This window comes from Takifugu rubripes, chromosome 1 (genome assembly GCF_901000725.2).
Source record: "Takifugu rubripes chromosome 1, fTakRub1.2, whole genome shotgun sequence".
Taxonomy (NCBI): Eukaryota; Metazoa; Chordata; class Actinopteri; order Tetraodontiformes; family Tetraodontidae; genus Takifugu; species Takifugu rubripes.
Genome location: NC_042285.1, coordinates 16684365 through 16707402, shown reverse-complemented (window position 1 = coordinate 16707402; position 23038 = coordinate 16684365). Strand labels below are relative to the sequence as shown.

Sequence of the window (23038 nt, the reverse complement as noted above, 5' to 3'; positions counted from 1 at the left end):
GGAGTTCCTCCTGCTGGTAACCGCTGGTCAAAGAAGGGGGAGGAAGGTAGAGAAGAGAATCTGCATTCATCATACAACTTAAACATGCATTGATGTCATGAAATAAAATACTTATTTGAGTTACAAATGTGTTCAAAATGGACCTTTTTCAAAAGTGAGACATTATAAATCATTATCTCAGTCGACCATTACATTTTATATCCTATAATTTTTTTTATTTACAATGGGAGCCTCCTTTAAAAGTTGCTAAAACTACCACTTTTGCAGTTTGGTGTTTGTGGGACACTCAAGAATTAACCCATTATTGATCACCAAATAGAAATGTATTCACTGCACAATAACCCTTTGAGATGTGTGAGGGGAATTAAAAAAGAAAAAAAAGTATATATTAATATTGATTGAGTTATTAGTATACAACTGTTAACAATAAACTGTAATTAACTGTAATATAATGCATAATAATAAAATAATAATGATATAATTGTAATATCTGTAGAAAATAACAGAATAATTGTGTTCTGGTGCACGTTCATTTGAAGTTATTCAAACTGGCTTTTGTTCTGACCCAGAGAAAACAGGCGGTCCTGTTCTTCCCAATCCAAACATGCTACATATAAGGTAAACGGGCTTTCACTGGTTGACGATAAATCTAAAATTTAAACTGAGATAAGTCAAACAGCTTGTAGGACTTGTTAAAAATATCCAGAGCTGTTGTGCTGTAAATAAGCTGACCCAAGCTGGTGCAGTCATTACATGGGCTAGCTTCTCTTATCCTATATTTCCTGTATTTTATGCAGATCACATACAACGCGAAGCAGCCATGACATCATTTCTGAGACCGCTGCTAAATTTTGTGCCGTGCAGAGCGTGTTTGACCATCTCTCCTTGTATGTCTTCACAGTGGCCTTGGGTGCTTGTCTGGTCCATAAATTACTTTGCTCAATGCATTCTGGCCCGTGAGCTGACTCTGGCTTGCCTGGATTTTGCCTTGTCATGATAAAATATGAGCCGTTCAGATGCCTTCAGATGGGGGTGGTTGGGAGGAGAGAAGGGGACTAGATGATCATAAAGAGTCTGGGATGATGCCACTATCTCTGACATCACCCCCCCCCCCCCCCCCCCCCCCCCCAACCACCACCACCACCACCACCAAAAAAAAGTCGAGAGACCCAGAGGAACATGCTGAACCGATTATATCCGCAATTTAGTTTTGGGCTACAATCAGCCTAAGGAACACCGTGTACCATATTTATTTATGGCAGTGGAAACAGGGGCAGAACCAGATAACGTAAAAACATGACACTACCAATTCTGAACAGGAGCAGGCGGTAGAATATTAAAGACAGGCTGTTTTGTGTCCTTCTGTGGTCATTCATTAATTTTGTCTCATATGACTGTTATTTTGTTATCAATTGTTCAACAAGGGCCCACCCATCCACCCACCCAGCCACCCATCCATCCATCCATCCATCCATCCATCCATCCATCCATCCATCCATCCATCCATCCATCCATCCATCCACCCACCCATCCATCCATCCATCCATCCATCCATGCACCCATCCATCCATCCACCCACCCATGCACCCATCCATGCACCCATCCACCCACCCAGTCACCCATCCATCCATCCATCCATCCATCCATCCATCCATCCATCCATCCATCCATCCATCCATCCATCCACCCACCCACCCAGCCACCCATTCATCCATCCATCCATCCATCCATCCATCCATCCATCCATCCATCCATCCATCCATCCATCCATCCATCCATCCATCCATCCAGTCAACCTTGCGCACGCCTATGAACTGTGTCAGAAGAAAACCCCGTGCACAGGCACAGGTAGGTCAGGTGGTAAAGTGCTTGCTGTAGTGACCCAAAGGTTATTATAATTATTGTTGTCATCGGGCAAATGCTGAACCCCCAAACAGCTGCCAGAACTATATATAAATAGCTAGTTTAGTAGAAAAGATGCCAGTATAAAATAGCTGCAGGGTCATCACATGGAGAAAAAAAAAGACCTATTAAGAACTCCATAACACTGTACAGATGAGCGTATTGAAGGTGGATAGTAAGTATCTATACAAGATGTGTGTGGACTCTACTTACAGCATGTGTTTTTGATATTATGACATATTCTTAACAGTGTTTTCATGTGAAATTTTAGCTGGATGAACCAGAAATGGAGGGATGAGACCTGCCTGGAGCCAGTCTCCATAGCTCGAGAGCCCCATGGTTACAGACCCAAGACGACGGGACCTCAAGGTCTCGGCAGCATCCCTCGACACTGCCTGTTTAGAACACTGTTGGCCTCAGGAGTAAGCCTTCCTGACAACGCAGGCTCATGTTCATCTTCTCTCTTCCTCACTCAAACTAGCAGAGAGCTGATGGAGGCCGACGTCAGCCTGAGCGGTGATTTATTTTTCCACAGCTGGCTTTGGACTCTGTTTCAGAATTCTGCAGCTAAAAGGTAGGCAGCTTGTCAATACTGTATATAGCACCACACTTAAAGGACTAAAGACATTTGTAATGTCTACATCAATTACATAAAAGTTGTTGAGGGTCACAGTTCTTGAAGTTCTTATGCCACTTTTGTGTCACTATGTTCTGAAAAGCTATTAATATAATTGTTAAATCAATACATCTGTCCTCACTAATGTTATGTTAACGAATAATGTGTTTTTTATTTGGTTTTGAAAGAAAGCCCAATATCAATTTACAGTCTGGTTTAAACTTAATCTAACCCCACAATTGTATTCAAAAGCATTATTCCAATCAACAAGCTTTAATGGCATGTTGATTTGGAAAAACAGATTACATGATGACTTTTGTTTTTTATAGTTGATTGATTTTTTGTGTTTGCGTACAGGTTAAGAACATTTTATAGCCGCTTTCTGACCAAATACTGAAGATTATTGGACTGAGCAGCTACCAAAGAGCTCCATCCAGTGGCCAGTTTGTGAAATGACACACAGTTCTTATAATGAGTATATGTATCATCATCGGTTTATTTATCTTTCCTAATACTTCCACACCATCTCTACATTCAAGGATGAATTCTAAACACAGTATTTGATATTTTTCCTTCAGCATTCAGTTTTTGACATTTTTTCTACATTTTCTAGGATAGTTTTTTAGTAATATGTAACCAAATTTAAATGCAGTGCTCTCTGTTTGCACAGCTACTTTCTTCTTGTGTATTAAAAAAAATGCACCGTTAGCCCGAGGTTTGTTTATCATAAAGCGGCTGAGAGGGAAAGAGTAAAAGCATATGTAAAGTCACAGAAACAGGCTATTCATGTCACGCTGAAGTGCGCTAACAACTGCTCGGGGTGGCTTGTCCCTCCTGTGTGATGTCATCCAACGGATGAACGGCTGCTGGCTGCCGTGCGCACGTATGCAGTCTTGAGCGTCAACGCATCACAGCGAAGCGCATTTGACAGCCTGCCAGGTGGAAAAGACATCATTTCAGGGAAGGAACCAGACCTACTGAATTTCCACCAGCTCGCCGTCATCCGTATCCACCCTGAGGCGGTGGGTTTTCCGCAGCCTCTCCCCTTTTTTCTTTCTGTTTCTCATCGCATCCTCTTTGGAGGATTTGCTGTGTTCCTCTTCTTAACGCGCAGATGACAGCGTAACCAGGGCGGCAAGCTGCTGAAAAACCAAACACAGTCGCCTTTTTTGGGAGCAGGATTTGTTGCGACTGGACATGAATTCGGCGGAACAGACGGTTACATGGTTGATCACGCTCGGGGTGCTGGAATCGCCGAAGAAGACCATCTCGGATCCTGAAGCGTTTCTCCAGAGTTCCTTGAAAGATGGGGTGGTTTTGTGCAGACTGTTGGAGCGTCTCAGCCCGGGGTCCACGGAGAAAGTAAGGGCATTAAAACACCCCCTCCCTGCTCCCCCTCCGCATACAACCAACCGCCCGCCCCGTCGGCGCGTCTGTGCGCTGCAGATCCGTGAAAACCGACGCGGTTTTACTGTCTGGCTTCTCTTTCTGCCCACTGGCCCATGAGGCGATTTTCCTTTGTAGGTCACGGCAGCCCGGGTTATTGTCTGCGAAAACAGCGCTATATGCTTACACAGACGTGCGCCAAGAGGGGGGTGTTTCCACTGCGTATTGATCCGGTCTAAATCAGGCAACAGCGCACAGGATAGGAAATTGGGTGATCAAATTGATCAGGCGCTATCACGTCCAGCGGGTGTTATTATTGAAGGCCTGATCTAATCTGATGCAGATGTGCGCTCATTTGTGTGACCCATCCACCCATCTTTTTAAATTCTCCTTTAATCCATTGCTGGTAATGTATCAGTATGTAAACGCTGTTTGATCCAAGCAGTGTGACTGACTGTCAGTGTACCAGTAGACCACAGCAATTATGGGCCGCCATTGACTGCATAGGCGCAAAGATAGAGCTGGACCCTCTCCCCATTTAAAGAAACAGTGCAGTGTTTGCGTTCGTCAATGTATGGCGTCGGCCGGTGTGGTTTAGTGTCAGGGTTTCCTGAAAAGAGACTGTTGTGCCGGAGGCAACTACCACTCACTCATTAAATGTGCGAGCAAATTTTCCAGGTAAAAGACAAACAGGTTCCTAAAGTGACCTGAAAATACCCCTCTTTAACAGGTGTCATTTATTTCTGTCACATAACCAAAATGCTTTGCATAATATAATGATGCTGGTATAAAATGCCGTTGGGATAGGGGAGGCGTCTTGGACATGGATGACTCAGCCCAGAGAATTATTATAGGATATATACTGTATATTAAAATAAGGCTACTTTAAATTTCAACACATTCACAATTTTGTTTGAAAATATGAATTTAAACTTGAAACAGCAAAAAGGAAACTGTCATGGCTGATTGTCTCTGCATTGATGGGCAAACTGGTGGGTTCAGTTTAGCTTCTTATTTTTAAAAGAGGTTTTCCTTACTGGTGTTGAGATGACAAATTCAACCATTCTTCAGATCCAAATGATCAAATGTGTAACAAGATCTGAAGGGGAGAAAAGGTGTTGCAAGCAGTATGTGGGATTCTTAGACCGAAGTATATTACGCATAGTCAGCAACATTTGCTTTCAAACAGGAAGGTGTCTTTAGTGGACCAACTGTGTAATGATAACAGAACTGACATGTACTCAATTCAGTGACATTTGCTTTACCTTTTACACAACAACATTCTTTTGTTCCTCCTCCTTAGGATGGAGGTTTGTGCTTCTGTCTGACCATGAGGTGGTGCTCATCCTGTCCCATTTTAATTCATCACATAGTGTGAAGGGCCAAGAAGTAGGAGATGTGGGTCACATCTGGGTCAGATGTCAGGTTCTATCAGGGTAGCTACAACTGCTGCCAGCTGAGAACAGGCCCATCTATTATTTTTATCTTGTCTTTATGTTTCCTGATAATTCTATGTTGTTGGGTTTGCAGACGCAGTGATGCAAGTTTACAGCTTCAATTACAGGAATTTTGGAAGACATGATGAAATGACAAGAGAAAATTATTCAAGTAACAAAGGCGTCACCTTAAAAATAAACCCTAGACAGGCCCTTTGCATTGTAGTATGATCATCATACATTGATGTTATTGGAGCCATGATAGGGTGCTCAAGTTGCTTGGAAATACAATAACCAATGTTCCTTGCTCATTCTATAGTGTTTTGCAAAGCATTTAACATATTCTTTAATGAGAAGGTTTGATCCAATAAGAAAATGTATTAAACTGTGCAGAAGACAAGCATCTGTAAGCTAAATTCAACTATAGAACCCTCATTAACTGTGGCATTTTCACCAAAATATCCAGTTACAGTATACTATAACCTGCGGCTTGTGTGTTGAAGCCTGATCTCACTGTAGCAATCATGCAGATCAGTACAATCCAAAAGCAATAATGACATGGGTACCACATCATTTTGTATTTATTCTGCAGCATCTGGCATTTGGAATCTATAAAATAAAAGCAAAATATTTAATTTTGACATCTAATATTTTAACTTAGTGAAGTACTCTGTTGAACGAGGGGTTCTACATACAGTAGTACCCCCAACTCCATCAACCCGTTGGAGAGATAGACGGATGTGTCGATGTTTTAGTTGAACTTCCTGTTTAATTAAGATTCTATCATTTTAAAAGTGACACCAATGAAAGTGGCCGATTTTGTTTATTTTAAGAGCATTTGCCCCTCCGTCGCAGTGATCGCATCCTTTTAATCAAACGATCCCTGTCAATCAGAATCAAACACTACCGGTGTGGGCGTCTGTTTGCTGGCGTCACTTCCGCCGCCTCGCTGCCGCCGCCGCTTCCACTTCCCCGCTGCTGGATCAGAGTCCAGCCTCCCGGAGTGTGTCAGGCCCGCTGAGGAGCTGGAGAATGTGTGTCGACCGACTGGAGTCATTTTCAAAGCTATTAACTGCGGAAAACCACTGTGCGAGCAGCAGGAAAACCGCTACCTGAGCTGGAGGTTTACCTTTAACCCGGGTTATCTTTTCTGCAGATTTACCAAGAGCCGAAAAACGACGGCGAGTGTCTGTACAACATAAAGGAGTTTCTCAAGGGCTGCACATCATTTCGCGTCGAGGTAAGTCCCCCTTTTCTCCAGATTTTCGAAGTTAATGGTGCCTTGTTGCCACACCCTTGTGTGTATTTTCTCGCCCTGAAGTGGCGTTTGTGAATGTGTAGTGTTTATAGAACCCGTGCGAGATGAGACCCGGGTACAGTAAACAATGGGTCCATGGAGCTCCTGACAGAGGGAGGTGGAGGGAACAACCAGCCGAGAACAATCACACATCAGCCCCAAGAAAAATAACTGTAGCAGCAGCTTGAAATTCAACCTTGCACTTCTGCTCATCACCGTTTAACCTTTGTCTCAGTATTTTCTTCATTCCACTGGATTTTCCAGTACTATACAAGCTTTTTTTTGTCTTTGATGTTGAGCTACCCTACTTTCTGTTATTTACCTGAGCAGCTCAGTGCTCCGCTACAGGAATATTTGACAGTGTTGTGGTTGTGAGAGAATCTCCATAGTTTTAAGCAAATGGAGGACAGTGTGCTGTGTGTTTGCCAGTGCATAGAAGGGTCATTGAACCATCTCAGAGTGACAATACCAACTCTGTGTTCCTCAGCCTTTTCCCTGCTGAATCTCCAGCTACCGAACAAGAGAAGCAAAGCGCTGTCGCGTTGAATGTCTCGACAACTGAAATGTCACTGCAGGATCCAGATTTGACAGCGGCGCTTAAGCGATAATCCAGCGTTTAACTGGCGACGCCAGTCACATTAACTTTGACTTGTGCTGCACTTCTTTCTGCAATTTATCCTCTTTAAGTTTCCATCGGAGCAGTGTTACAGTGATTTTAAGAATGACCACGTTTCTGCCCGTCATCTGTGGAGCATTAAAGATAACATCCATTCACCAGCCCCCGGAGCCCCTCTGGCTCTGACCCCAGGTAGATCCAGCTGCAGATTAGAGCGGGGGCCCTACACAGCGCACGACCGACGCAGCTTTTTCAGCTCTGTCCTGTCTCTTTCTCATGGCGTTAACCTGCATATTTCTGCATCAACATGTTGGCCTCACTCCGTTTGCATGTTTATTGGCGACGGCTCCAATGGTGCCAATCTAATTTGGGTTCCTCACCAGATTGCATCCTTCCAAGACTGCGCTTCACAGTTTGGCAGCTGCTGTTACTGACCTTTCACCTCTAATGTCTTTTGCTGTAGGAAGTAATCGTTGGAGTTCCCTCCACCCTGGAGCTCTCAGGGGAGGAGTAATTTTACTCTGGTACCGGCTTAAGCGTGATCTATCTGTATCTGCTGATGGAGTATCATGTGGTATCACATATTCACCAATAGTTTAAGAGAATTTCGTGTCTCAAAGGGTACAATTAGTGTCTATGCAGAGCTGCCGCACTTTATTGTAGTTCTGTTTACCTCCAACCGTTGAACTGTTAAACTGTGTCTCATTACTACATTTGTAATCTGCAGCCTGCTGCTTAAGGCACTTGGTTACATTCTGCGCTGCATAGTTGTGGAACTGGAATTGCTGTGACGCTGCAATCACATTTCAAACAATCGACCTTCATTGTCAAATAAGTACCACGAACAAGAAAGTATTTTTTTTGTCTAGCTTGCAGAAATGATGGTGACATCTGATCTCCGATCAGCTGCTCTTTAGTTGTTTCTCTGTATGAGTGAAATGAACATGTTTGTGATTTCAAACCTTAGGCTGCAGTTCGAAACATGGCACGGGTGCTGGAACCTTCTGTCAAATCAACATAGATTGTGGTTGGAATGATCTGTTGGTCTTTCGGTGCTAAAATGGAGTCTCTATATGAAATGTAGCCATTTACCGACCTATCTATTATATGATGTGATCGACTGTTGGCACTGTGTTATTTCTGTTTGGAGAATGTGCTTGTTGCAGCTTGCTGGTTCTCAAGCAGCTTCAGTTGGCTACTTGTCTAGTGTTAGAATGAATAATTTGTCCTTAAATCGTTATTATAAATGATATATGAGGATGTGGAACCACATGCAGGTAACCACTTGTCATGTGTGGAGACGCTGCCCTGTGTGGGGCTGTTGAGTCACACCGGGGTGTTTCTGCTGTGTGAGTCTGTACTAAGGAATCATTATCTTACTGTGATGTTTGGGCCCTCTGGACATGTTGAAGCTTGTCAGCTTCATTATCTCTCTGCATGAGTGTTTAAAATCTTCATAATGGTTCGCAGGGAACAGTAATATTTTCTTTAAATGAAATCCTGCTATATTTGGCCTTCGGTCACGCGGGAAGAATCAGAATTATATGTTCTTTAATCACACGTGTCAGAGTTATACATTGCTGTCTAACACGTGCTTTGTCATGCCATCCACATAGTCCCATTAGATGCATCTACAATCAGTGAAATATAAAGGAGCCACTTATCATACAGGCCTTCATCCTCAGTATAACTGATGCAAAAATAACTAATCACATGAAGCCATTACACGGGAAGCCAGAGAACGATGACATCCATCAACAGAGATACAATCGGTGCCATTCATTCTCGCCAAGAGAACAGGGAGAGTCCCAGAAACAGGGAGAGTCCCAGAAATAATAATGCAGACAGTGCTACAGTCAGCAGCAGCGGCACACTTTCTTCTTCCTTGTCTCCTTGTGATCAAAACCACTATCCAGCCATCCATCCATCCATCCATCCATCCATCCATCCATCCATCCATCCATCCATCCATCCATCCATCCATCCATCCATCCATCCATCCATCCATCCATCCATCCATCCATCCATCCATCCATCCATCCATCCATCCATCCATCCATCCATCCATCCATCCATTTCTTTGTCATTACTTTGCCCTCCGCACCCTGTCTGACACTCCGGCATTATTCATATTGTTGTAATCCCATTGAGATCGCAGTCATGGCATCATTGCAACATTAAAAACATGAAGCCTGCGTCATCCAAAGCGAGTCAGCTCTGATCCAAAGGAGGTAAAGAAGCAAGATCGTGTTCAGTTTGTTGTAGAGTCATTTCTGATATTTGCGAAAAATCTAATTTCATCACAAAACTACTGCATGAAACAGACGCGCCCCTTTAACACACCTAAAGCTGATGTTTAAGGTGTGTATTGTTCCTTAAGAAGAGTTTACGAGAGTCAATTGGTTGGAAACAAAGGTCAGAATTGTTATTCATTAACCATTAAAAGCCCAGAGCATAAATTGTACCATAATGTGAAATTGTGACTGCTAATTTACAGTTTGGAAGACTCAGACTCAGTGTGATAATCAATGGTTAATATCTATTTATTATTAATTATTTTGATGTCTCCAATAAGGTCTTTAAGGTTTTGTTTGTCATCAGACATTTGTTCCTTTAATTGCATCCTTGTGCCTGGTAGACAGAGTTCTTTAATAGTGCATATCATATTTTGAAGTAATTGCTTTCATAATATTTTCATTTTTTAACATCCAAACATTTTCATTTGTCAGTTTGTATCAGAGATGCAAATGCTGTCAGCGTCACCATTTATTGACCTATCTATTGTATGAGGTGATCGACTGCTGGCACTGTGTTATTCCTGTTTGGAGAATGTGCTTGTTGCAGCCTGCTGGTTCTCAAACTCACATGATCCCTCTTTGTTTTCTCTGCTCTCGTTCGCAGCCATTCGAGGCCAGTGACCTGCTGCTGGGACTGAACTTCTCAAAGGTGCTCAGCAGTCTGGTTGCTCTGAATAAAGTGACTGCAGGTCAGTCAACACTTAAACTCTTGTCTTAGTAGTGTGAGCTACATGATAATTGTGGGTATTCCTCAGCCAGGAGCGTGTGGGTGTTTCGTGCAGACAGCAGGTCCGATGTATTTATATTTTATTCTCTCTCTTCAGATATCAGCGTGGGCAGCGATTCGGTGTCTGCCCGACACTCTTCATCCCACCGTATTAAGTCTTTTGAGTCGCTGTCCTGTCAGACGTCACTGGGCCGGTCCTCCAAGCTGTTGCAAAACCAATTTCGCAGTCTGGTAAGGTCAGCACTCACTGTACCCCTTTCACCCTGTACCAAAAGCCCACTTTGCTCTGGATCAGCGCTGGTTCTTTTTGGAAATCTGAAAGGGTTGTCGCAGCGTTTCGTCCTCGGTGCAATGACCCTGCAATCGATCTGGGAAATCTGGGGCTCGCCTCTCCTCACCTGCAATGTGAAAGTCGTCCCATTAAATTGCCTGACGATGTTGGTGTACCTGCCTGTCACATGTCACTGGGCAGACCCTCAACATGGTGTCATTGTGGAAGCTGCAGGGCAGTGAGAGCTGCCCAGCCAGATCTCAAAGCAGTACAAAGTCTTGGTCCCTTCCCTTAAGATCGGTCTTCCTGTTGACTACCCCAAGACTGATGGCTGATGAGCAAAAAGTTTCTAGTCAAACAAATCAAATGTGTCAGTACAGGATGTTTAATGGAAGCGCCTACATGAATTACATCATGCTCGGGAAATCCCACCAAACGGGGAATGCTTGTATGCCTACAGCTTGTGTATGGCACAGCTCTTTTGTTCATCGTAGCAGAGCACTGAAAGATCCCGAGATCAGCGAGCTGCCTAGCTTCCATGGAGATGGAGAGATGAAATGTTAGATTTCAGGCTCTGTGCAGGACACAGTTATTTATTGCAATATAACCAGTCTGGACGCTGAAACAGGTGATAAACAAGCTGAATGGGTTGACAACAAAATCCTGATCAATGACAGGATGGGCAGGAGCAGCATGGGACACACTGAGTGGCCTAATTATGAAATTTTGGAAATTAATTTTGCAAATAGATCTCCATCTCTCCACGCCACCGGACACCACTGACTGAAAATGTTACATGACGTCACCGATAGTGACACTATAGTCTCAGTTTATTTATACTTGTAAAACTTCGAGCTGTTTAAATGAACTTAGAGCCGACACTCTAGCAGGAATTAATTATTTTCAAAAAAGGTTTTGAGACAATTTCTTTGACAATCCTTCACTTCATCTAATCACTGGAGCAAGAAATTCTACTGAAGTCAAACGCTGCCCTGACGCTTGAAAATGAACCATCCACTACTTTTTGTCAAACTGTTCTATTGTGCAGCATCACCCATTTTAGTCACCGTTGAGGCAATAAGCACTCTTATCCTCTACCTGTAGCCACAGATTCGATACAAATTCCACCGGCTTTAACCGTTTGTTCAGTACGAAGTACCAAACAACACTGACCATTGACTCGCTGATGTCCAGTGTTACCTCGCAGTTTTCACTTGAAACGTATAACGATGATGCTGTCAACACTATGATGGATGAGAGAGACAAAAAAAACAGCCTCACACCTCATTGTGGGGGTGGGGGTCAGACCTGTGACGGATGGCAATGTGCAAATGTCCCAACGCCAAACAAAGGAAATGGTGCATCAACGTGCTAACTTTAGTGTGAGTGGTGTAACAGCAGAATCCAGCAGATCTAACCTCGATCAAGCTAACTGGTTCCAAAAACCCAACCAACTCTGAGTTTCTCTCTGTTGCTCTGCAGTGACAAAAGATAGAAAGGAAGCATTTGAAAGCCAACTAGTTCATCTACAAGTCTGTTCTTTGTCACAATAATGTATTTATATAGACATTTTGGTGTATAATAGGGTTCCTTATTAATAATAAACTATAGTCTGATCAAAAGCAAAACTGATTAATTGTTTTGGATGCCTAAAAACCACAGGGGAGTCAAGAACTGACTTTTTTTTTTAACCTCTGGCTTGTATGTGGTCTGGCACCAGGTCAAGGGTCAGAATTTTCTTTTTACAGGGAGGCTGAGATCATCAGCTGAGCATGTTCTCCCTCTAGTCTCTGCTAGGTCTGGCTCTGGGTCTCATTCCGGCTTGCCTGCTATAAACACCCCCTCCAGATAGACGTCTCTGAGGCGTGCACAACTCACCTGTTCTGCTCCTCCAATTGCAGAGCAGCAGTGGCTCCACTCAGAGCTCCTCTCGGATATCTGAGCTCCTTACATGATCTCTTAGGCTGAGCTCATCCACCAGCAGAAGAAAGGCTTTAGCCTGTTGTTTTTGAGACCAGATTTCTTTAAAATCACAATCACAAATTGATTAAACTGAAGTTGTTTCCTAAGTGCTACCTAAGCTGATCTTCATTAATCTGGCCAGTTCACACCTGTTGATGGCATAAATCTCCCTGTCTTGTAAAGTTTAAATATTTGATGGCTTTGATTCACAAGAACAGTGTTACTCATCTGTCCATGTTCATTCACAAGCCTTTCCTTTGACTTGGCTTTCTCAGTTTCCTTTGCACTGCTGAAAAACTCCTTCATTCCTCAGGACATGTCAGAAAACAGTGGACAGCAGCTACTGGTGAAGGCACGCTTCAACTTCCAGCAGACGAACGAGGATGAGCTCACATTTACCAAGGGTGACATCATCAGCGTGTCTCGTCAGGAGGAAGGTGGCTGGTGGGAGGGAACGCTCAATGGCAGGACTGGGTGGTTTCCTAGCAACTATGTCCGTGAAGTCAAAGGCTCTGGTGGGTATAACACCATTATGCTTTCTAGCTGTTATGCTTTCTCTGTTGTCATCATTCCATCAGGACTGATGCTAGCAAAGGTATTTTATAGCTTTTCTATGAGTGATTCGGCCTGTTAAAGATTCCCAGCCTTCTTTAAAAAAGCTGATGATGACACTCAAAAAGATCACCCTCAGTCATAGCTATTCCAGTAGAAATTATGTTAAAATTGAACTGTGCGCTGTAATATTTTTGTCTGTGGTTGCAGACAAACAAGTGTCCCCCAAGTCTGGAACACTTAAGAGTCCCCCTAAAGGCTTTGACACGTCTGCGATCAGCAAAACATACTACAACTTGGTAAGGGTGGGGTGGCCCACTTTCAACATCGGAAATACATTTCATAACATCTATATTAATTTCTGTTTTCCTGCTGCCTATTAAAGAATAAAATAGATTTCATATTAAAATTGTGCCTGGCTCATTTGTTTTGAAGGTGTTGCAGAATATTTTGGAAACGGAGACAGAATACTCCAAGGATCTCCAGAGCCTCTTGACAAACTATCTGAGACCTCTTCAGAATACTGACAAGTATGAGTCATTAACGCTAAAATTACTGTTTAATTGGAACACTGTTCTTAGAGTACAACTTTTGTCGTAACCTATCTTGTATTTTTCGCCAGGCTGAGCAGTTCAGATGTGGCTCTCATTCTGGGTAACCTTGAAGAAATCTGCACCTTCCAACAGATGCTGGTTCAGTCTCTAGAAGAGTGCACCAAGTGAGTCTCTGTGCTCACACTCGCCACTGCAGCAGCAGCTGCAGCTTATAGAAGCGTGTACAGAGACCCCTAGTGTTGAGTCAATGTAATTACAGGGAATGCGATCGCAAACGTATCTCGTGATCCTCCAAAACCTTATTGGATATGTACCTATATCTGAAAATATAATGTGCGATTTTACTTGATAGCACATGCACACATTCTATTTACTGTATGCCATATGTCTCTTTTGGTTTTTGTCTGTCACTATTAGAGTCAATGTCTGTTTTTTTTTTTCAGGCTTCCAGAGAGCCAGCAAAGGGTGGGAGGTTTCTTCATAAACCAAATGCCACAGATGAAGGCTCTTTACAACAGCTACTGCTCCAACCACCCCTCTGCAGTCAATGTTCTCACACAGCAAAGGTGCACCTATTTGATATATTAGTAGAATCTGTTAACTATCAGATACCTGTCCTTCCTTGTCTGATTAAATATCATATACTGGTTAAATCCAAGTCTATGCATGGATTTCTGTAAACCTACACAAACAGGAATCATGACTTAATCTTATTTAAGGGCTTTTCTTTCTTGAAGCCTACTCCAGAGATTATTTCAGTATGATTTCAGACGAACCCACTTTATAATCAGTCTAACACTATAAATATTTTTTCCCTAATATCGTACAACTGTTGCCATGGTTCCCTCCTAAAATCAGTTATCCCTCGCCTTGAAATGTCTGTGACTCTCATTCTCTGCTGTTACAGTGAAGTGCTTGGGGAGTTCATGGAGGGGAGGGGTGCAGTCAGTCCAGGCATCCTGACCCTGACCACTGGCCTCAGTAAACCCTTTATGAGACTCGACAAATACCCGACCTTACTAAAGGAGCTGGAGAGACACATGGAGGTCTGTATCTAAATAGTCGTTTGCAGCAATGGTTTGATTTTGTCTTTCAACCATCTCTGGTTTATTTCTTTGCAGGAGGGTCATCCCGATCGACCAGACATTCAGAAGTGCATGGCAACATTTAAAAGCCTCTCTGTGAGACCTTTCTTCCTCCCTCCTGCCACATGTCTGTAAGTTAAATGATAAGAGGATCAAATAGTAAGTGATTAACATTGTTGTCTGTTCCAGGTGCAGTGCCAGGAGGTCCGGAAGCGAAAGGAACTGGAGCTGCAGATCCTCACGGAGTCCATCCGGCTGTGGGAGGGGGATGACATCAAGACTCTGGGTTCTGTGCTCTTCATGAGCCAGGTGTTAGTGCAGAGTCCAGGCTCAGAGGTACGTCATGGAGGTGTTCTGTAAAACCGCACTCACACAATATTTATCGAACTGATTAAAGGCACCTAAAATTGCTGTGAGTTTGTGTTTATCGGGACGAAATAACAATCAGCAAATAAATAAGCAGCATCTTTCAGTTTAACCGTAGTTAATTTGTTTTATTCATTCAATTTTTTGTTAAATTACGTTTTTAAGACTCTTGCAAACCCCAGCACACATTTACAAATTTGATATTTTAAACAAAATAACCCATCAGATCTCTCAAAAATGAATCTCACATTTGTTCTGAAACTGAAATATGACAACTGATATGTAACAAATTTATCCTCTTTGGCTTTAATATTGAGTCTCAGAATCATTAAAGTTTAATAATTAGTAGCACACCCCGGATCATCTTGTTCCTGTCACACATCCGATGCTGTAATTGTTTTATACGGTATATGAAACATTATCAGCAAATACCAAATAAACTTTTCGATTTGATGCAAAGTTTTGTGTTTTTGCTTTTGTTAGATTTGCCTGTATTTTTGGTGAAATTCTGAAGAATTCTGGCTTTAATGTTCAGCTCCGTGATTCTGTGGGAGAAATGTCCTCAGAATAGGAGATATTTTTCGAGGTTTATAAAAAAATTGCTTAATTTAAAGAGAGGTTTAACATTAGGTGCTTGAACTTGTGTTGATCAGGAGAAGAGTGAGCGTTATCTCATGCTCTTCCCTCACGTCCTCCTGATGCTGTCTGCCAGCCCCAGAATGAGTGGCTTCATATTTCAGGTCAGTCATTAACCTTTCTCCTCCATATCATAGAAGCAGAATTGAATTAATTCAACATAAAATGTCCAGGCTGTATTTGAATGAAAGTCAGCTGAAAGTGAAATTTTTAATTACACTTTGGGATTTTTGAATCATGGGTTTTACTAAATTGTGTCTTCAACACGAGAGTATAAATATTTACTCCTGCTTTTCCATTCATCTTTTCATTACCCTGTTCCAACTGTTTGCTACACTGCAGCTATAAATAAAACTTCTGTAAGCACATTGTGGTTTAAATTGAATTTCTGTATCTGAATCTAATCTGCAGGGGAAATTACCTCTGGCTGGCATGACTGTGTCCAAGCTGGAAGACTGTGATGCACATAAAAATGCTTTTGAGCTGAATGGTAGGAAGACATTAAGATAAACAGCCGTTCATGAACAGGCGGCGCTTTCATCACTGCTGTCTCTGCTTTTGCAGGCACGATGTTTGACCGTCTGCAGGTGATTTGCACCCACAAGCAGGACCTGCAGGACTGGGTGGAACTCTTGAGCAGACAGATCAAACACACGGCAGCCACGGCGCCCAGCCACAAACCGCTCACGGTCCCCTGCCACACGGTGGGTAACCAGTTAGCAGACACCAACTCCAGAGCCTTTTCTTTCTGTCCTAAGGGATGAAAACCCAAACACAAGAGTGTATCACCAGCCATCCTATATGACTCTATACAGTAGTTTGGTGAAGTGACTTTTGCCTTCTGTCAGATGAATATTTGGGGAATTTAACACTGACTCCGGCCATTTGGTTTAATTCTTCAGCTTCCGTCTCACCCTGTAACGCTGTCTCGTCATGCTGAGGGTAAGGCCATGACGGTGGCTCCCACCTACCACACCCTGCCCCATCCTTCCTCCCATGGAACATCTCTGTCCAGCACCATGATGTGGGGTCCACTAGAACCGCCCAACACCCCCAAACCATGGAGCCTGAGCTGTCTGCGGCCTGCCCCCCCTTTAAGACCCTCTGCAGCCCTCTGTTATAAAGAAGTGAGTAGAATCTCTTTTTGGGTGCTTTAAAACATGTCTGTTCTCATTAAATACACGAGTGTATATTTGATTCCTTTCATGCCTGTATAATCAGGATCTCAGTAAAAGTCCAAAGAGTGTAAAGAAGCTCCTTCCTAAGCGCAAACCTGAGAGAAAACAGTCAGAAGAAGAATTTGCCTTGAGGAAAAGTAAGTCACATTTATCACTTTCCCTTTTTTAAAATGAGCTTTACATGTGACCGATGGAAATATTCACATGTGAGTGATGATAAGATCCTCACCTTTGCCAGGTACAGCTGCTCTGGAAGAGGATGCACAGATTTTGAAAGTGATTGAAGCTTATTGCACCAGCGCCAAAACCAGGCAGACTCTTAACTCCAGTAAGAAAACAGAATCTTTCTCCCACTACACATGTGCATGCACAAATAAAAGAGGATAAACACTCTTGCTGAACTTGGAATTCTGAGCTTTCTAACAGTCTTTTCTCCTTTTTACTGTCTCTTCTCCACTCTTCCATTGTTCTGCTTTGATTTGAGTTTGCTTTTTTCCTCTCTGCTCTCATCAACTTTCTTTTCTGCCTTTTGTATGATATTTTTTTCCCCTTTGATCCATCCATCCCCCCCGGATTTTAATATGATTTGTCATTTGTTGCGTTCTGCCCACGCCACCACCACCGTTTTTCTTTCGCTCGCTCACCATTTCCTCCCTTCGCGACACCGCCGCCACACTCTGCTCGTTCCGACCAGCCTGGCAGGGCACTGACCTGATGCACAACCACGTGCTGGCTGACGTGGACCGGTCCTGTATGGACTTGCCAGGCCGCCGTAGCAGCGTGTCAAGGCCAGAACTGTCCTCTGACCTCTCGGAGGACTCTGACTATGATTCCATCTGGACCAGCCACAGTTACAGGATGGGTTCGGTGCCGCGTAAGAGCTGCATCTCTCACCAGAACTAAACGTACTGTATTGACACGCTGCAATGTAATGTGATGTACAGCGTGCTTACCTCTTATCTTTGGTGTATCAAAAGAAACGTCCGTAGATCTTTTTTGTATCTATTTATTTTTTATGACATATTTCTTCAGTTTTGTTAACTTATTTGTCTTATTTATTTTTGAAAAGTTTATTTTAAGATATTTTATGCATCTCCCTGTTGCCTTGCCACTTTCCCTTTTATGTGCCTCCTCTCTCCATGTAGTTGCAGTAAGTGTGTAGTAATTATTGTTACATTTTCTTGAATGTCAGCACTCCCCTTGTTTGGCCATCTAGGCGGAGGATTCTCCGCAGGGAGTCTAGGCCTGTTAGATTGGAACCCAGGGAGTAACCGAGGGAGGGAGATATGAGGATTGAGCTTTTCCTGTCTGATATTCAGATATATTTCAGGAATGAGTGCATATTATTTACCATTCTTTTCTCCTGGGTTGTTGTCAGTACTTGCTTTCAAATATAAGCACAGCTGAGTTACGTACATGCACAGCTTTGGGCACAAATGCCACTGCTGCCTGATGATAGAGCAGAATGGAAACAAAATATCTAATTGTTCATATTTTTGTATCATTTCTGTTTGCTTAATATGGATCTTGATGTTCATTTTTGAAATACACTTAAAGTTGACCTCATAAAAAGCAATTTTAAAAAAGGAAATTATAACGTACTGCAATTTGGGTTCATAATTTACAAGTGTTGCAGGAATACACAGTAAAGCTGTAAATTTAAAATTTGATTTAAAACAAATTTGCCAAAATAATGTATTTATATTGACATTTCCACATTTCCTAACTAAATGACAATATTGCTCATGAAAAGCTTCTTTTTTTCCTTCAGATGTGTAATATTATGTGGGAGATTTTTATTTATTTATTTTCGTGTGCAGTAATGTTGTGTAATTTTCTGCTGAGTTACTATGTAGTTCTGGTTAAAAAACTAGATAGAAATATTTATCAAATTTCCTTTCAGCTATAACTATGAAATTATGAGCCTACCTTTATTGAACATAGTAAATATAATTAAAACTCCTGGGTCATTTACTGGATTAATGATTAAGTTCTTTTTTCCCCTGGTTTTGCCAAATATAATGGAATTATACTTGTTTATTTTACTCTCAACAGCAGAAACACATATAAGGAGTACGTCCAGCAGCACAAATCAAACATCTTAGTTTAAAGCCAAGAGTTTGGTGAGTTGCATGGATGTTTGCTGTCAGTCTCAGATATACGTTTGACATTTTGACATTGCCGACAGTATTTCTTTGGTCCCTGCTCGAACCAGCCTCCTTGCTTTAATGTAGACTCAGGCATGTCACCAGGTTCTTGGACTTTTTTAGGCTTCTAAAATGTTACATTCCAATAAGAAACACACGTTACTTGACTCATATTTAACAGGGCGGCGTAATATCATAAACGGATTACGTTGCTACCTCACATGCCACATGCAAGCCTCTTACGCTCTCTTGCATCAATAACTATTTTTTATGAAGAAATATTTTTCCAGTATTGGTATTAAAAGTACAAATGAATCACCCACTTTTCCTCCTCTTACAGCAAACAGTGTGAATGGCATATGAAGGATATGAGCCCATGTTACAGGACTGTTTACTGTTTGTGAAATGTTTCCTTATTTATTATTTTATATGCTGATTTTTTTTTTTTAATTTATATTTTATTTGAAATGTTATTGTTTACAATTCCTGGAAGATCTTCCCCACTTACATTATCTTGGTTTGAGTTAGATTTTCCAAAATCTATCATGAAATGTTTGACCTATTTTGCACAAGTATGTAACAGGCTAATGGGTGTTGGGAGCAGATCTGATCAACTGTAATTTTGTTGTCTGCCTAGCGTGTGTACGATATAGTCCTATAGGTAGACTTGAATATTCGGTGTTCCTGTAAAGTAAAAGCTCATTCGTAGTGTAAACGCTCACCTTTGCTGTTTTGGGATTTAAAAAAAAATGAAAAAGGTGTAAATATACAGAAATATCTGTATTTAAAGTTCTCAGTCAGACCCAGAATGCTGTCAGAATGGACTTGAACTATACTATAAGAGCACATAGACCCCCCCCATCCTTTGTAAATATTCATTGTCATGGATCAAGAAAAAACCTCTTAAGTATTTGAGCTGCAACTCTTTCTATTGTGTGCTTAGTGACAGGTGTATTCTGTGGTTTAAGAAAAGTCCTCCTGTGGGACAGGCAGGGCCCCCAGACCCCCCGTCTTTGACCAATATTGTCTTCTCTGTGCTCTAACACCGCACCACAGATGTGACCGCGTTGATCTGACGGTACTGTCGTCTGGTTTGTTGTACACTGCTGAGAAGTGTTCAAGTCCCTAACGCTGTACGATGAGTTTTGAATAAATCTGTCATTTGGTAGACCGCTGCGTTCTGGTGCTTTATTAGAATAATGAACTGATTGCGTGGGGCTTCATTTGAAGACTGCAGCTTTATTCATCTTCAACACATGACTGCAATGTTTCCTTTCATTTCCCTCTGTCTGATATTTCCTCTGCGCATGACTAACGTACCACCTCCGCTCAACTGTGTGCTTGCTTCCATAAAGACGGTGGGACTCTCGGCTGGAAATGTAACAGCAGACGACCCTGCATCAGCTCATTTTACCGAACGGAGAGATGGTTGAAGGTCTCAATCACTGAGCTCGCTTTATGTTTTGAAACAGGGCCGCGGACGGAGATGGGACTCCACGTGATCATCCCCGGCGAGAAGAAGGTGCAGGGGGAGGGTCCCAGTCGCAATGGACAGAGTGCAGATGAGGAGAAGTAAGATGACGCACACAAAGCTTTCTCACACCATCTTCCCATCTGCTAAAATTCCATACTTACTGTACTTATTACAACTCATTCATATGAAGACTGCTGGGACCTGAAGTGTATTTATATTTAATTTAAAATCGGCTTTAGACCTTTCCCTGATGGATTCACACACCATTTAACAATTTTGGTCTGTTTTATGACATCAGGGTCTTTTTTATGACATCTATACCTCCACTAACACTCAAACCGGTCTTGTTTGTGTCATCTAGGAGGAATCAGGCATCACTTGTTCTCTTTGTTTGTAACGCTATAAAACGTGTGTTTTATGTTCAATCTGAATGGTGACCGCCAAATATTGATTTTCAAGGAGTCTGGTGGACGTGGTGTACGCCCTGAGGGATGAGGTTCAAGAGCTGAAACAGGTAGGTTCGATTAAGACAGATGGGGTCCGAAAGGTCTGATGACTAAATAAAGAAATGGCAGTCAGTCATCTAAAGTGTTTTGGCTCACAGGAGAACAAGAAGATGAAGAGGTCACTGGAGGAGGAGCAGAGGGCGCGGAAGGATCTGGAAAAGGTCGTGAGGAGGGTGTTGAAGAGCATAAATGACCCCACATGGGATGAGACGAATCTTTGAGGACCCGGTACGCACGTTCTCCACCCAAAGCTTTCAAAACAAAACAAACACTAGCACGTGTGAGGTTGCTTTCCACACACACACTTTCACGGTTTTCTGAGTGACAAGACAGGGGTGTGTCTGTTAGGGGGTGTTTTGCCTGCTCTGATAAGTCCAGCGTTACCAACAGCTTCCACCCCCGATTCCGTGGTAACGTTCCCTCAATGCCGCGTTGATGGTAAGAAAACTCATCTCATTGGCAGCCATGGTTGGTGTGTTCCGTGTGACGACACCAGAACCTTCTGTTGACAACCGTTTCAAGCGTTGCTGTCCGGCGGTACATTAGTAGTACTCTAACGATATCACCAAGGCCTGGGACCGAACTTGTACTCTGAACTTGAACCCTGCCATTTTGTAACCTCTTATGTTATTTAAGTTTTTTTTTTTTTTTTTTTTTTTTTTATGAATTTATGTCCAGCCTTTTCTGCCAGGTACTGAAGAGGACTGTCTGCCTGGAAGCTCATCTTTTGTGTCCTCACTGTGGTGTTTTTCTTGTTGAACAGTTCCTCCAGGCGTCCTGAGGAATATCAAACTCGTACTGTATTTGTAAATACTGCTAGAAGATGAGCCATTGAAATAAATGTGGTTTTAGAAAAACAGCTCGATTCATTATTAAATGTGCACCAATGCTGCAGAAGGTGTAAAAAGTTGCTGCTTATTACTTGAATTGAGGTAATCATGCAGCCAGGTAGTCATTTCCATTTAAATCTGTTAGCAGAGACAGAAATCAGGCCAGAGGATCTAAAGCACAACGACGGAGTTCTAAGATGCCTGTAGCCTAAACACTAAATCTTTGTCAGGACCCCAAATTTAAACTGCATCCTATAAAGTCAAAAAGTGAATGAAGCTTTCAGCCAGAAGGATGTGGGTGGTGATCAAAGATCACAATAGCAGTAAAAAGGCTTTGTTGAAAATGTTGTATCTCATGTCTGTTGATGTACAGTCGGCCAGTTTGCAGAATTCTCTAGAACAAGTATCAATATTCTTTCATCACATAAATAAATATGTTCCATTAAATTTGACTGATGTCCAGATGTGGCACAATTAAACATTTTGACTTAATTTACGATAGAATTGACACAAGCAGTCATAACAAAAAGGCCACACAAAGGGCCTAATTTCCATAGTTTCCATGATGTACTCTGCATCTTGTCCATAACTACCTACCCATAACAACCCTTCATTTTCAGAAATGTTCATATGTTCATGGTTTTCCTGCTTTGCCCTCGTCAAAGCGGCTGATTGAAATCGTTTCCTGCCCTGAGAATCGCACTAAGCGTCAGCGGAGCGCGAGAACTCCGTCCTGCTGCTGTGGCAAGAATCTGGGCAGATGTCAACCTTTCCACTGTGACTCACCTTGTCTGCTCATTACTGGTGAAAACCATCGCCTTTTGTTTCCACGCCGCTTTTCCTACGTAGGAACAAAAGCTCACATTACACTCATGCGGTGGGGTGGGGGGAGGTGATCGGCAGATAAAGCCAGGCCATTCGTGTTGTGACCTTGTTGGCCTGACTTTATCTGCCTGTGCTGGCTGGGCCGTCTGCCACTTGGCTCCTCCAGTAACGGAGCAGCAGAGCTGCTGCTGCCCTGTTGCGAGGGCCAGTCTGGATCTCTGATATGCTGCCCGCCTGGGCTGCAACTTTCCTTCCTTTTTAGTGCCTTAAGGTCGTTGCGCCTGTCTCCAGTCTGCTGGGTGAGCAGGAGATGACCTGCAGAGCAAAGCGTCTGTTATCTGGGCTCAGTTCTGCTTCCTGTCTTTGACGGCGTGA

At 42.6% G+C, this 23038-nt stretch overlaps 1 protein-coding gene across 3 annotated transcripts; it reads left to right on the top strand.

The window, feature by feature from the left end:
* The first annotated feature begins 3715 nt into the window (after positions 1 to 3715).
* arhgef7a (Rho guanine nucleotide exchange factor (GEF) 7a) lies at positions 3716 to 21859 on the top strand. 3 transcript variants are annotated; one of them, XM_003961743.3, is made up of 21 exons: positions 3716 to 3880; positions 6497 to 6580; positions 10155 to 10239; positions 10375 to 10508; positions 12824 to 13025; positions 13273 to 13361; positions 13498 to 13592; positions 13685 to 13780; positions 14060 to 14182; positions 14524 to 14662; positions 14738 to 14797; positions 14891 to 15037; positions 15721 to 15807; positions 16115 to 16193; positions 16268 to 16407; positions 16606 to 16830; positions 16925 to 17018; positions 17120 to 17209; positions 20501 to 20600; positions 20962 to 21016; positions 21107 to 21859. In XM_003961743.3, exons 1-21 carry the CDS (start codon positions 3716 to 3718, stop codon positions 21227 to 21229), a joined length of 2412 nt encoding a protein of 803 aa, XP_003961792.2. In that variant the 3' UTR covers positions 21230 to 21859. The 3 variants fall into 3 exon arrangements, with proteins under 3 accessions (XP_003961792.2, XP_029696471.1, XP_011606791.2); XM_011608489.2 differs by lacking the exon at positions 3716 to 3880 and adding an exon at positions 6309 to 6374 and having other exon boundaries at positions 21107 to 21229; XM_029840611.1 differs by lacking the exons at positions 20501 to 20600; positions 20962 to 21016; positions 21107 to 21859 and adding an exon at positions 17576 to 20198.
* Positions 21860 to 23038: the final 1179 nt, after the last annotated feature.